The sequence below is a fragment of the Ammodytes marinus genome (genome assembly GCF_949987685.1).
Source record: "Ammodytes marinus genome assembly, contig: scaffold_87, whole genome shotgun sequence".
Classification (NCBI taxonomy): domain Eukaryota; kingdom Metazoa; phylum Chordata; class Actinopteri; order Uranoscopiformes; family Ammodytidae; genus Ammodytes; species Ammodytes marinus.
The window spans coordinates 32,501-47,500 of record NW_027648059.1 but is presented as its reverse complement, the minus strand read 5'-3'; the positions used below and the strand labels follow the sequence as shown (position 1 = coordinate 47,500).

Sequence of the window (15,000 nt, the reverse complement as noted above, 5' to 3'; positions counted from 1 at the left end):
AAACAAGGATTTTGAATGCATTTGCGTTTATTAGTAAAATAAATTATAAGAAGAAGATAATTTTAAAATCGGTTCAGTTAGCAAATTATTTTAAAATACATATATAAACTGATGAGTGAGTGAGTGAGTGAGTGAGTGAGTGAGTGAGTGAGTGAGTGAGTGAGTGAGTGAAGGAGTGAGTGAGTGAAAGAGTGAGTGAGTGAGTGAAAGAGTGAGTGAAAGAGTGAGTGAAAGAGTGAAGGAGTGAGTGAGTGAGTGAAGGAGTGAGTGACTGAGTGAGTGAGTGAAAGAGTGAGTGAAAGAGTGAGTGAAAGAGTGAGTGAGTGAGTGAGTGAGTGAGTGAGTGAGTGAGTGAGTGAGTGAGTGAGTGAGTGAGTGAGTGAGTGACTGAGTGAGTGAGTGAGTGACTGAGTGAGTGAGTGAGTGAAAGAGTGAGTGAGTGAGGGAGTGAGTGAAAGAGTGAGTGAGTGAGTGAAAGAGTGAGTGAAAGAGTGAGTGAAAGAGTGAGTGAGTGAGTGAATGAGTGAGTGAGTGAGTGAGTGAGTGACTGAGTGAGTGACTGAGTGAGTGAGTGAGTGAGTGAGTGAAGGAGTGAAGGAGTGAGTGAGTGAGTGAGTGAGTGAAGGAGTGAAGGAGTGAAGGAGTGTATTCTACAGTGTGGTGTGTGTGTGTGTGTGTGTGTGTGTGCGCTTTACTTCAAGCTGAAGACTCCGTCCATACTCCAGAGAGCAGACAGGGGGACGCTCCAGGAGGCTGAGGTTAGCAGCAGTTTACCATCCTAGAAACATACACAAAAAATAAATAAACAATTCAAACAAATCAGTGTTTTTACCACGCCAGCTGTTGTTCCTGGGTGAGCGTATACCCCATGACAAAGGCATTAAGAAAAACTATATAAAAATAGCATTCTTTGCACTGATGGTCTCGTTTGCTGTTACATGTAATCCATGATCATCAGAGGAAAAATTAGACTGTTTCAGAAATATTTAAAAGTTCATCGTAGCTATTTTAAGTAACTTTTTTTTTTACCAAGTTGTGATAAATAGACAGACAGACAGACAGACAGACAGACAGACATACCCTTGATGGTTCTAGGTTAGTGATAGCGGAGGTGTGGCAGGTGTAGTTGGCCTCCTGTTCCCCTGAGAACACGTTGTAGAACTTGAGATGTCCGGAGCAGGTTCCCAACATGAGGAACCGCTCCCGGGCCGAGAACGCACAGCACGTGAAGCTGCTCTCATCCCCGTCGCTCTCATGGAAGACTGTCATCGGACGAAACCTGAACACACACACACACACACACATTTAAACACACATTATTAAAATGAACACATTTCCTTTAGCGGCATCTAGTGGTGAGATTATAGATGCCGACGTCCCCCTGCTAACTCCTCCGAAGCTACTTTACAGAAGCTACGGTGGCCTTCAAGGACAAGAAGCTAGTCACTAAAGATGGCATCATCCACCACTGCCTCAAGTCTTTCCCACAATATCAAGTGATGAGGTGAAGAAGTGTATAGTACTTCTTCTTGGTCTTTCAACAGGTGCATTTCACCAGGACGCCCACTATATATAAAAACATGTGAGGCCGTTAAGTTTGTGTGTTCTGTGCTGCTGTAGAAACATGGCAGTGCAACATGGCGGCCTCAGCGCCCCGCTCCTATGTAGATATAAAAGGCTCACACCAGGTTTTATTTGAAAGGACAGGTAGCAGTCCGTATATTACCTGCTGAATATGAGGTGCCTATCCAGACAGCCTCTATCCACCCCTCCATACTTGGGGTAGATGACCCTGCTCCCCAGCCGAGCGGTGAAGTTGGTAGAAGCCTGGCGCCGCTGCTTGGGCTCGGGACAGCGGTGGGGGGTGAACAGAGAGAAGGGGGGGCAGGTGGTGACCGGGTTGGGACAGCGCGCGTGCTGCTCTCTCAGATACTCCGTTATGATTCCATCCAGGGTCGGGGGCGAGGGCTGGCAGCGCTCCAACTGCTTCTTCATGGCTGGGGTCTGACAGGAGAGAATGAATATGTATAATTTAATACAGGATAGGCCCAGGAATCCACTAGCTATATCTAAAGGAGAAAATAAATATTAAATATAATATATATATAATATAAATAATTTAAAAGTTTTTTTTTTGTGCATTTTCAAGCTTTATTTGATAGTAGATCAACAGAGATGAAATGGGAGTCTAAAGGAGACAGAATTAATATGTCATTGAGTTATTATGAGTTCAGCACCCATATCCGCCATATACGACATTCTTTAAAAAAATACTGTTAGTAATAGTTAAGTAGTTAAATCCTATTCTCAGTTAAAGTTATAGTGCTGACATGTTTGGTCTGAAGGAGACAGAAAATATGCTAAAGACTAAAGCAAATCTAATTTTTTTTTTTAATTATCGAAAAGTTATTTTTTTTCTGTGTTCAAAAGATGCTACGAGGAACTTTTAAATATTTCTGAAACAGTCTAATTTTTCCTCTGATGATCATAAATTACATGAAACAGCAAACGAGACCATCAGTGCAGAGAAAGCTTTTCTTAATGCCTTTGTCATGGGTATACACTCACCCAGGAACAACAGCTGGCGTACTAAAAACACTACTGCTTTTATCCAAAGGGGGCGCTAGAATTAACACAAACTAAAAGTTCCTCGTAGCACCTTTAATTAACATAAAACCACCCAATCACAGTGTGTGGTGTACTGACCTGTATGAAAGCCCCGTGGTCTGACTTCTGCTTGAGCGCTCTGAGTTTCTTCCCAGAGCTGCAGTGAGCGACCGGCCGATCTCGCTCACGCGTGAACAGGATCCGGCCAACGGGATTTGGGCTCGAGTGTGAGATTTGGCCCTGTGTGTGTGTGTGAGGTGTGTGTGGGACCTGTGTGTGTGTGTGGGGTGTGTGTGTGGCCTGTGTGTGTGTGTGAGGTGTGTGTGAGGCCTGTGTGTGAGGTGTGTGTGAGGCTTGTGTGTGTGTGTGGGGTGTGTGTGTGGCCTGTGTGTGTGTGTGGGGTGTGTGTGTGGCCTGTGTGTGTGTGTGGGGTGTGTGTGTGGCCTGTGTGTGTGTGTGGGGTGTGTGTGTGGCCTGTGTGTGTGTGTGGGGTGTGTTAGGAGGGAGGAGAAGGGAACGAGAGCTAGAGCACGGAGTAGCTGATGGAGACAAGCCCACTGTAACCATGGAGACAGGAGAGAATCCAATATGGCTGACCAGACGAGGCGTGATCCCGCCTGTTAACCTGTAAATTGAGATGCAAATAAACCACATTAAGACACATTGAGAAAACGCGCTGCCAGTGTAACACAAAAACACATTAAACATATGCCAGTGGGGTAATATACAGCCTTATGACAAATCCTACACGAATGCATTATTATATGCAATGCAATATTATAGCTACACAATATTATGAGACCACAGAAGAGTTCACTGAAACAGTTTTAATTCCTTTCGCACAAGAACATTGTATCGTATAAATGAATTAATTTGTGAAAATAGTATTTAGTAGAAGAATAAAATGTATGATAAAAAAAATAAGAGGTAAAATACCACAATTAGAATGTTCTTTAGCCAAGTACGTTCGCAAATTGGAAGGTTTTGGGTATATACATTTTCATTTCTTATTTTATTTCAGACATATCAAAAACAATCCAAAACTAAATGAAAAGCATAAAAATACAATAAACAAAATTTATGTTTAAAAGACTTCACAAAAAGAAAAAAAAAAGAAAAAGAAAAAAAATTATCTGTATTGATGTGACATGCCCGAAAAGGAGCAGGAAGAAGTATACACTTATTTAATCCTAAATTAATTCCAATCTAGTGGCTCCTTACCTGCATGTCCTTGGAATGCCAGCGGAGGGCGGCGGAGTCACACAAGACGTGACGTTAGCACCGGCCGTCGCTACATTCAGGCTAGCTTCTTTCACCAGCAAGCTAGCCGTGTCGCTGAGGCCTTTAGCTAGCAGGTGGTTTCGGATCAGCAGAAGCAGCTCTTTCTCTGGGAAGGTGATGCGGGACTGAGCTACTACGTTAGCCCTTTGCAGCCGCGCTAAAGACACGTCTGTGCCCATCAGCAAAGGCTTTCCTGACACGCGCTCCGTTAGTTCGGCCGCGTAGCGACAGAAACGCACGTGTTCGCTACGCTTGTCCTGAAGCACCGGCTCTTTCATCAGCTAGAGGAGAGAGGAGGAAAATAAACAGGTTATTTAATTTTTTTTTTCTTCATTTAACCTGTATTTATAGTCAAGAGATCAATGATGTCGAGTCAAACGAATGCAAAGCAAAAACAACAATGGATACACCATATACAATGCAAATACATCAAATACACAACAAGCTGATGAAGAGACAAAACTATTGGTAGGGATTGATTCAATATCGGGTCTGATATGAATGCAATACACTCATCGATTAGCGGACTGTAGCCACCTATCACTGTCGTATGCACATAAGACATTTAAAAAAATCTAAATGACATAATTACCACTTTTTTTTACTTTTTTAAAATTATTTTAAATATGAAAGAAATAACTTTGGGTGTCTGTCTGTGTCTGTCTGTCTGTCTGTCTGTCTGTCTGTCTGTGTCTGTCTGTCTGTCTGTCTGTCTGTCTGTCTGTCTGTCTGCCTGCCTGCCGGTGTGTGTCTGCCTGCCTGTGTGTGTCTCTGTCTGTCTGTTACCTGTTGTATGTGGCTGCTGGTGAACAGCGGCAGCTTGCTGATGATCTGTCTGATGGCTGCGCTGCGGGACAGGCCCACCAGAGCTTTACAGGCCAGAGAGCGGATCAGGTCTGCGTCTGTGATCGGCATCTTCACCGACAGCAGAGACAGCAGCACCTGAGGGAGAGACACAGAGGGGGTTAGTCATGTGATCACTGGGGGAGAGACAGACAGGTTATTATTATCATCACCTGAGGGAGAGACAGAGAGAGGGTTAGTCATGTGATCATTTCAAAATAAAATATCAAATAATATATATATTTTAGGGCTGTCAAGCGATTAAAAAAATTAATCTAATTAATTACAGGCTCTGTGATTAATTAATCTAAATTAATCGCATACTTTTATGACACTTTTATACATGTTTATAAGCAGCTGTATAGCCTGCTAGTCTCTCTCTCTCTCTCACTCTCTCTCTCCGTCTCTCGTAACTTCTGTCTCCACAACAGACAGCGCTGCACTGCCATAGGCAGTACTCATAGGCAAAAATATTGAGAGACACACACACGCACACGCACACAGACACAGACAGACAGACAGACAGACAGACAGACAGACAGACAGACAGACAGACAGACAGACAGACAGACACACACACACACACACACACACACACACACACACACACACGTTTACGCGGACGACGAGACAGCTAGCAAACAAAATTGAGACACGGGGAGAAAGATTGAGAGATACTGTTTTGAACCTAGCCTACATTGTTGCACCCACTAAATCAATAATGCACAGACACTGGCTGCGGAGAATAAAGTAATATGTCTTCCTACCTTCATGCTTATTAAACCGTCTATAGAGCCCTCGGCCCCCTGCTTCTCTCTTTACTTTTCTCCCTTTCACCCGCGCGGGCTGTGTCTGCTTCAGGTGCAGCTCGGTGCAGCTACGCACCGGGTCAAAGGGCATTATAGAAGTGCGATTAATCTGCGTTAATTTTTTTAATCGCGTTAATTTTTCTGTGATTAATTAATCGAAATTAACGCGTTAATTTGACAGCCCTAATATATATATATATATATATTTTTTTAATAAAAGGTTTTTGAGTTTTCTTTTCTTTTTCTTAATTGTATAACAATGTATTACAATATGATAAATCTAATGCTATTACTAGAGATATATATATATATTTTTTTAAGGCTATTCACCTTTAACACCTTTTTGACAGTTGAACATTTTACAAATTGGAAGAGGGTAGAGAGAGGGGAATGACATGCAGAGAACGACCCGGGCTGGATTCTAACCCGGGTCTGCTGTCAAGAGGACTGAGACTCTATGGAGGTAGGGGCTCTGACAGACAGACAGACAGACAGACAGACAGACAGACAGACAGACAGATCAAACCCTCACCTTGATGCCGTTGTTGTTCTGCATGGTTCTCCACATGTGGGCGAGCACCCTGCTGTGCGGCGCGGGCGGCTGAGGCGTGTGCACCGACAGGCGGATCGGAGTCACAGCAAACGCCCCGGCTGGGCTCAGGCCTTGGTCCGGGGCACACACACAGTTTATGATCACCTGGGGGATGATACAAACACACAGGGAATTAATATGACACTTTTAAACATTGCCCTATCCCAGAGATTTAACCATTTAGATTGGCTAGATACAACAACAACAAAAAGACATGGAATAAAAAAGTATTAGACAATTTATCTGAAAAGGTTTTGCCAACCAAATAAAAAAATTATAAAAGAATATATAACACCAACTCGACTGGAACAATCAACGTCCAGGCAAGGGCATTATTTACATGGGGGATGGAGGGATGGCAACCCCCCCCCCAAATAATCAAAACCGGCCAATACAATGGGCCCAAAATATCTAGATAGGGGGAGGTCTCAACCCCCTCAATGTCGAACACAAAGATAGGTTGCGTTCCGAATCGCATACTTTCTACTATATAGTATGTAGAAAAAAGATTTAGGATGTCCCGATTCTTATGGCCAGATTTAGGATGGTTAGAAGTACCCGGATGTCCTACTTCATGCGGCCAAGATTGTTAGTGTTGAAAAGTGCATCCTATTTGGGCGATTCTGACCCACAATCCAGTGCGCACGTGAAGTGACGTCACATCGACGAAGCCTCCATATGAAAACAAACGGGGATGCGACGGATATAAAAGCAAGAGGCAAGATCAAGGCGCAATGTTATGATGAAATAAGAGAGTAAAGTATGTCCCAATAGTATGCCTACTGCATCCTAACTAGATTCTTTTTATCGTCGGATGTAGTATGTAGAATAGAAAAAAGAAAGAGTATGCGATTCGGAACGCAACCTTACTCTTTTGCGTCCATGAGGTACATATGAAAAAAAAAAATCAGTATTCACCTTTGCTATTCCACTCTGTCACTTAAAAAATAAAGCTTTGGATGAGAAGAATCTGCATTGACTGAGGTGGTAGCCCGACGTATCTGAACAACATGTTTTTAGAGTTCAAAAACAAGTGTAACTTACAAATAACAAAAGTTAACAACTTACTTGTAGCGCAGACTTCTGGATCTCGGCATCATTGACAAACACTTCTCCCTCTGCCACACCCAGAATGATGCTCATACCTGCAGTGAGACAGTTAGACACGTTAGATGTACACAAACAAAAAAAAAACTTGAAGCAATAGTGCGTACATTTTTCATATAGATTAATGTACGTTATATTCACCAAATATATATCGCCAAACAAGTTGACACAAAGTTGATTAAGCCAATTATCAGCTCCGAAAAAATCTCTCTGTATTTCTCAGTATGGCAGCGTTTACAAACTGGTGTCCCCCCCCCCCCCCCCCTCCCGACACTGGTGCAGGAGCTTAGAAAAATCCCCAAGAAGAGCCCAAGAAATGTTTCAGTTGTTGATTCTACTGCTAAGAAAAAACCTGGACGTACAGCAGAAGGTGTAAAATCAATGCACCATCACTGAAGGCTTTACCTCATATAGATGCAACGACAGTGTTGTTGTAATTACTCAGAATTCCTCATGGGGGGAGGCGACAGAAGTTACTCACTATAGTTTTAAATGAAAGTACTGATAGTTGTACTGATCCACAGTGGACACAAACTAAAAACATAATGCTTCTGGCTTTCAGCAATCTCAGGCAAGGAGGCATAAAAACACACACACACACTCACACACACACACACACACACACACACACACAGTCTCTCACACACACTCACACACAGTCTCTCTCACACACACACAGTCTCACACACACACACACTCTCTCTCTCTCTCACACACACAGTCACACACACACAATTCGGCTATATAATAAGTACAGCTAGTTGTACTGACCCACGGTGGAGACGGTGCTTCTGTTTTCATCCATCACGTCGACTGTGTTTCCCAGAATCAGCTGAACTTTGGGAACCAACATCATGATCGCCAAGATGTCCAGAGCATAACGCACCGTGTCACTCCTAGACAGACAGACAGACAGACAGACAGACAGACAGACAGGCAGACAGACAGGGAGAGAGAGAGACAGAGAGAGAGAGAGAGAGAGAGAGGAAGATAGACAGGAAGACAGACAGACAGAGAGGCAGACAGAAAGACACACAGACAGAGAGACACACATGCAGACATAAAGACAGACAGGCAGGAAGACAGAGAGAGAGACAAGAAGATAGACAGGAAGGCAGACAGACAGACAGACAGACAGACAGACAGACGGAGAGAGAAGCAAGAACTTATTAACACCTTAAATATGTAATTATTAGGGATGGGCGAGTGTTATGCATTTCTTGAATAGTGCTCTTTATACATGTGTGTGTGTGTGTCTTTGTGTGTATGTATGTTTAAAGGTGCAGTCAGCCATTCTGGAAAATGCTTGTTGTCAAAATCCCTTCACCGCTAGATTGAGCTGCTATCGTCAGACACAGACACACTTTACCTTCCATAGTAAGTTAAACACACACACACTAGGGATGGGACGATCCACTTTTTTTAGTTCCGATCCGATTCCGATACCTGGGGTTTGGATATCGGCCGATACCGATACTGACCGATACGATATCATAATTGTTATACATTTTTTCGTTGGTGGTGATGTTATGTATAGGAAGGCTTAAGCAATTCTAATTTAAAAGAGCAAGAAATATACACAAATGCATATAGGTTTATCTTAAAGGCAGAAATCCTTCTCAATGATCACTTCTGCCCCACTAGAATATGTGGTGGTCTGTTTGTCTAAACCAGTGGTGTCAAACATGCGGGCCGGATCCGGCCCGCGAGATGATTTAATCCGGCCCGCGACTTGTAGAGCACACATTTATGAGCATTTCAAAAAAAAAAGTAAGTCTCTAGCCCATTCCTGTGAGGAGATATGAATTTTTAAAGAAATAACCAAAATGCTCACTCCAGCCGCTAGGGGGCAGCCAAAATTTTAAAAAGCACATTTTAGCAACGTGGGAAATGGTAAAGGGCAATCTTGCTTCACCGCTATTAATGTTTCCTCCAGTGCTTTATGGCAAAGTAAAAACCAAAAAAAATATATATATATATATTTTTAGTGCTGAACAATTAATGTACTAGCAAGCGCGATGTGTCCGCGGCTCTGCACGCGCGAAACGAGCAGGAGCATTCTAGTGTAGGCCTACAAGATTTATTTCCTAATTTTCCATGCTGCTTTATTTTTATGTTTTAAATTTGGAAAAACGAATTCCAAAACAACCAATAACCTCTGTATTTAAAAATAAATCAAAACAGTAGAAGTTGCACTTTTATTTAATTGTATTTTGTACAGTCTGCATGTTTGCACAAAATGTGTCCCTGGACATATAGTAAACAAAATTGGACAACTGTAAGGTCAGTGCCTGTTGTATTTGTGTATTCAAATAAACAGTTGTTTATTTCATTAGTGCGTATATTGGCATCTTTGAGCAAAATACCCCCAAAATTTTTGCTGCGGCGCTGAGGGCCGCACCTCCTATTCCCATGGCCAGCAGCAACCTTTACTAAGACATCTCCTGGGGGCTACAGAGATCCCTTGTGATCCATGATAATGTAGGTTACAAATGTAGGCTGAGTAATAAAGCATATTACTGAAAAACAAAGCTAGAGATTTGGAGTTGACATATGTACGTTATTTTGCCATTATTTTACTGGTCCGGCCCACTTGAGATCAGAGAGGCTGTATGTGGCCCTCGAACCAAAATGAGTTTGACACCCCTGGTCTAAACAGTCTTTCTCTCTTTGGCTGTATTTTACATAGTAGAATTTGTCACAAGCCTCTCCTTGACTTGGATTAGCTTTGGTTAGCTCACTGGCTAACAAACTCATATGTACTGTATGTCAAATTATAAAGTGATGTCCTCTCTCCCTCCACCGAACGTCGGCGCATGTTACATAGAAAAAAAAAAAAAAAAAAAAAAAAATTATTAAAAAAAAATAAATAAATAAAAAATCGGATTTTGATATCGGAGCTGTCAGTCCGATATCCGATACGCAGATTTCGGCCATATCGGACCCGATACCGATACTGGATCGGATCGGCCCCATCCCTAACACACACACACACACACACACACACACACACACACACACACACACACACACACACACACACACACACACACACACACACACACACACACACACACACACACACACACACACACACACACACACACACACACACACACACACTTTACCTTCCATAGTAAGTCTCACACACACACACACACACACACTTAAAGGAATACTTCACCCATACGGAACCAGCGTTCTATCATTATAAAATCACTATTATAATATAATGAATTAGGTTTTTCTTCCCTCAGTCTTCCCTTAGTCTTCCCTTGGCCCAGCTGTCCTGTTAATCCTAACCCTTACTGTGATGTCACAAGAAGGAAACTGTAGGGTTAGACAGTGAGACCATAAAACACTCGTTCTGCCTTTTCTCAGGCTAAAATGATACGATTTTTTTTTTTTTTGCACATTTATACTAAATAGGATCTCCAAGTTCAATACACCTTCACACACACACACACACACCTTCCATCGTAAATCACACACACACACTTTACCTTCCATCGTAAGTCTCTCTCACACACACACACACACACACACACACTTTCCATAGTAAGTCTCACACACACACACACCTTCCGTAGGTCTCTCTCTCACACACACACCTTCCATTGAAAGTAACACACACACACACACACACACACACACACACACACACACACACACACACACACACACACACACACACACACACACACACACACACACACACACACACACACACACACACACACACACACACACACACCTTCCGTAGTAGGTCCTCCAGTCACAGGCAGCAGATATGAGCTGCAGCATCAGGGGAACACAGGAGAGCTTGTGGAACACCTCGACCGGTTCCCATAGGAACCCAGGAGAGCCACATTCCATCAGACATTCCATCATCTCTATCACCTGCTCCCTGCTGTAGGTGTACGCCTGGAACACACACACACACACGCACACACGCACACAGAAGGACGCGCGCGCGCACGCACACACACACACACACACACACACACACACACACACACACACACGGAGAGATACACACGGAGAGATACAGACATAAAAACAGACACACACAGAGAAGGACACAGACAGAAAGACACACACAAACACAGACGGACACAGACACACACAGACAGACGGATGGACAGACACACACACACACACACACACACACACACACACACACACACACACACACACACACACACACACACACACACACACACACACACACACACACACACACACACACACACACACACACACACACACACACACACACACACACACACACACACACACAAGAAGGGTTTATAAAAACTTTTCAGGAAGCTGAACAAACAGAGTTCCAGGGATCACACTTTCCTGTGATCAGGGAAAACGCCCCAAAAGAAGTATCAAAAATGTAAAAGGCATGATGGTGATAAATATGTCCCATACATAGAAAATGTGTGTTTGTGTGTGTGTGTGTGTGTGTGTGTGTGCATAATAAGATGAAAACACTATGTTCATTATGATAATATTGTTGTATAGAAATGTCCCGTACCTTGTAGTAGGGCTGCTGTGGACAGACAGACAGACAGACAGACAGACAGACAGACAGACAGACAGACAGACAGACAGACAGACAGGCACACAGACAGACAGACAGACAGACAGACATGATGGTGATAGATACAGTATCTCACAAAAGTGAGTACACCCCTCACATTTCTTCACATTTTTCTTTATATCTTTCCATGGGACAACACTGAAGAAATGACACTTTGATATAATGTAAAGTAGTCAGTGTACAGCTTGTATAACAGTGTAAATTTACTGTCCCCTCAAAATAACTCGACACACAGCCATTAATGTCTAAACTGCTGGCAACAAAAGTGAGTACACCCCTTAGAAAAAAATTACAAATTGGGCCCAAAGTGTAAATATTTTGTGTGGCCACCATTATTTTCCAGCACTGCCTTAACCCTATTGGGCATGTAATTCACTAGAGCTTCACAGGTTGCAACTGGAACCCTCTTCCACCCATTTATGACAGCATCACAGAGCTGGTGGATATTAAAGACCTTGCGCTCCTCCACCTTCTGTTTGAGGATGCCCCAAAGATGCTCAATAGGGTTTAGGTCTGGAGACATGCTTGGCCAGGCCATAACCTTTACCCTCAGCTTTTTTAGCAAGCCACTGGTCGTCTTGGAGGTGTGTTTGGGGTCGTTATCATGTTGCAATACCACCCTGCGGCCCAGTTTACGAAGGTTGAGTGCACGTGGTCAGCGTCGTACACAGAGGTTGGCTTTGGAAAATAGACGTATGAGTGCTGCCAGCATTGCTGAAGGGCTTGAAGGGGTGGGGGGTCAACATGTCAGTGCTCAGACCATACGCCGCACTCTGCATCATACTGGTCTGCATGGCTGTCGTCCCAGAAGGAAGCCTATTCTAAAGATGATGCACAAGAAACCCCACAAAAAGTTTGCTGAAGACAAACAGACTACGGACATGGATTACTGTAACCATGTCCTGTGGTCTGATGAGACCAAAATACATTTATTTGGTTCAGATGGTGTTAAGAGTGTGGAGCGGCAAACAGGTGAGGAGTACAAAGACAAGTGTGTCTTGCCTAGAGTCAAGCATGGTGGTTGGAGTGTCATGGTCTGGGGCTGCATGAGTGCTGCCAGCACTGGGGATCTACAGTTCATTGAATTCTAACATGTACTGTGACATACTGAAGCAGAGCATGATCCCCTCCCTTCATAAACTGGGCCGCAGGGCAGTACTGCAACATGATAACGACCCCAAACACCCCTCCGAACGACCACTGGCTTGCTAAAGAAGCTGAGGGTAAAGGTTATGGACTGGCCAAGCATGTCTCCAGTCTTAAACCCTATTGAGCATCTTTGGGGCATCCTCAAACGGGAGATGGAGGAGCGCAAGGACTCTAATATCCACCAGCTCCTTGATGTCGTCATGAATGGGTAGAAGAGGGTTCCAGTTGCAACCTGTGAAGCTCTAGTGAACTACATGCCCAAGAGGGTTAAGGCAGTGCTAGAAAATAATGATGGCTAAACTAAATATTGACACTTTGGGCCCAATTTGGACATTTTTTCTTAGGGGTGTACTCACTTTTGTTGCCAACAGTTTAGACATTAATGGCTGTGTGTCGAGTTATTTTGAGGGGACAGTAAATTTACACTGTTATACAAGCTGTACACTGACTACTTGACATTGTATCAAAGTGTAATTTATTCAGTGTTGTCGCATGGAAAGATATAATGAAATATTTTAAGAAATGTGAGGGGTGTACTCACTTTTGTGAGATACTGTATGTCCCGTACCTTGTAGTAGGGCTGCTGTGGAACAACCGTCCCTCCCTCTGACGAGTGCAGAGACTGTTTCACCTGCTCAGACTTCACCGCCAGATGGGCCTCAAAGTACCTGAGACAGACAGACAGACAGACAGGGAGACAGACAGACAGACAGACAGGGAGGGAGACAGACAGGGAGACAGATAGACAGACAGACAGGGAGACAGGGAGGGAGACAGACAGGTAGACAGACAGACAGACAGACAGGGAGACAGACAGGGAGAGAGAGAGAGACAGGGAGATAGACAGGGAGAGAGAGAGAGAGACAGACAGGGAAGGAAGGAGACAGGGAGACAGACAGGGAGGGAGAGACAGGGAGACAGACAGACAGACAGACAGGGAGGGAGACAGACAGGAAGAAATGTCAGAGTCGCTTTATTGTCATTTGTAAAATATGTGCTAGAGAAACAGAGTAATCGAAATAACGTTTCTCTCCGGCCCAGCTGTCTGTCTGTCTGTCTGTCTGTCTGTCTGTCTGTCTGTCTGTCTGTCTGTCTGCCTGTCTCTCTACCTGCCTGCCTGCCCGTCTACCTATCTAGCTGTCTGTCTGTCTGTCTGTCTGTCTGTCTGTCTGCCTGTCTCTCTCTCTGCCTGTCTGCCTGTCTGTCTGTCTGCCTGTCTGTCTGTCTGCCTGCCTGCCTGTCTTACCTGCGTAGGGCCATGCAGGTGTGTTTAGCCGTCTGTCTGCCTGTCTGTCTGTCTGCCTGTCTGTCTGCCTGTCTGTCTGTCTACCTGTCTGTCTGCCTGTCTGCCTGTCTGTCTGCCTGTCTGTCTGCCTGTCTGTCTGTCTTACCTGCGCAGGGCCATGCAGGTGTGTTTAGCCGTCTGTCTGCCTGAGAACACCGTGTCGTCACTCATGATAGAAACCTCCACCTCTGGGTTCAGGATCTCCAATGTGCTGACCTAGAGAGAGAGAAGAGAGGCTTTAAAACATAGAATACAGTATTACAAATGATTTATTCATTCGGGTGATATTACAAAATAATATCATGGTTAATGTATCAAGAATGTTATAGGTTTTTTTGGGGTCATATATTATAAGAAACAAACTTAAATTGTTGTTAAAAGTGGGGTCAGCGATTCTGGAGAACGCTTGTCGTCCAAATTCAGTGAATATCTCCTCATGATCTGCTACCTGTCTGTATTGTAAAAAATCCAGTAATAAGACACAGCCTAGGCTCTGTAATTTTGCATGTTGCTAGCTACCGCGGGCCCCTTTTCTTTACTTACCAGTTTACAGAGCCTAGACTGTGTATTAATTAACAATGGATTTGTGCCTGTCTGTACACACACAGTACAGACAGGTAGCGGATCATGAGGAGATATTCACTGGTTTGAACAAAAAGTGATTTTGACAACAAACGTTCTCCAGAATCACTGACTCTACATTAGACAGACACAAGCC

The 15,000-nt window shown here is 43.8% G+C and overlaps 1 protein-coding gene across 2 annotated transcripts in view; it reads right to left on the bottom strand.

The window, feature by feature from the left end:
- Nucleotides 1–15,000, bottom strand: part of LOC307271123 (DDB1- and CUL4-associated factor 1-like) — a 38,181-nt gene that overhangs the window by 8,128 nt on the left and 15,053 nt on the right. For both annotated transcript variants that reach the window (XM_080054997.1, XM_080054996.1), the window contains exons 13-24: nt 14,389–14,498; nt 13,566–13,665; nt 10,994–11,163; nt 8,011–8,135; nt 7,201–7,277; nt 6,073–6,237; nt 4,675–4,830; nt 3,829–4,169; nt 2,707–3,232; nt 1,727–2,004; nt 1,081–1,279; nt 696–778 (exon numbers count right to left, since the gene is read on the bottom strand). In XM_080054997.1, the coding sequence (XP_079911123.1) occupies nt 696–778; nt 1,081–1,279; nt 1,727–2,004; nt 2,707–3,232; nt 3,829–4,169; nt 4,675–4,830; nt 6,073–6,237; nt 7,201–7,277; nt 8,011–8,135; nt 10,994–11,163; nt 13,566–13,665; nt 14,389–14,498 (2,330 nt within the window). The remainder of the gene's footprint in view (nt 1–695; nt 779–1,080; nt 1,280–1,726; nt 2,005–2,706; nt 3,233–3,828; nt 4,170–4,674; nt 4,831–6,072; nt 6,238–7,200; nt 7,278–8,010; nt 8,136–10,993; nt 11,164–13,565; nt 13,666–14,388; nt 14,499–15,000) is intronic.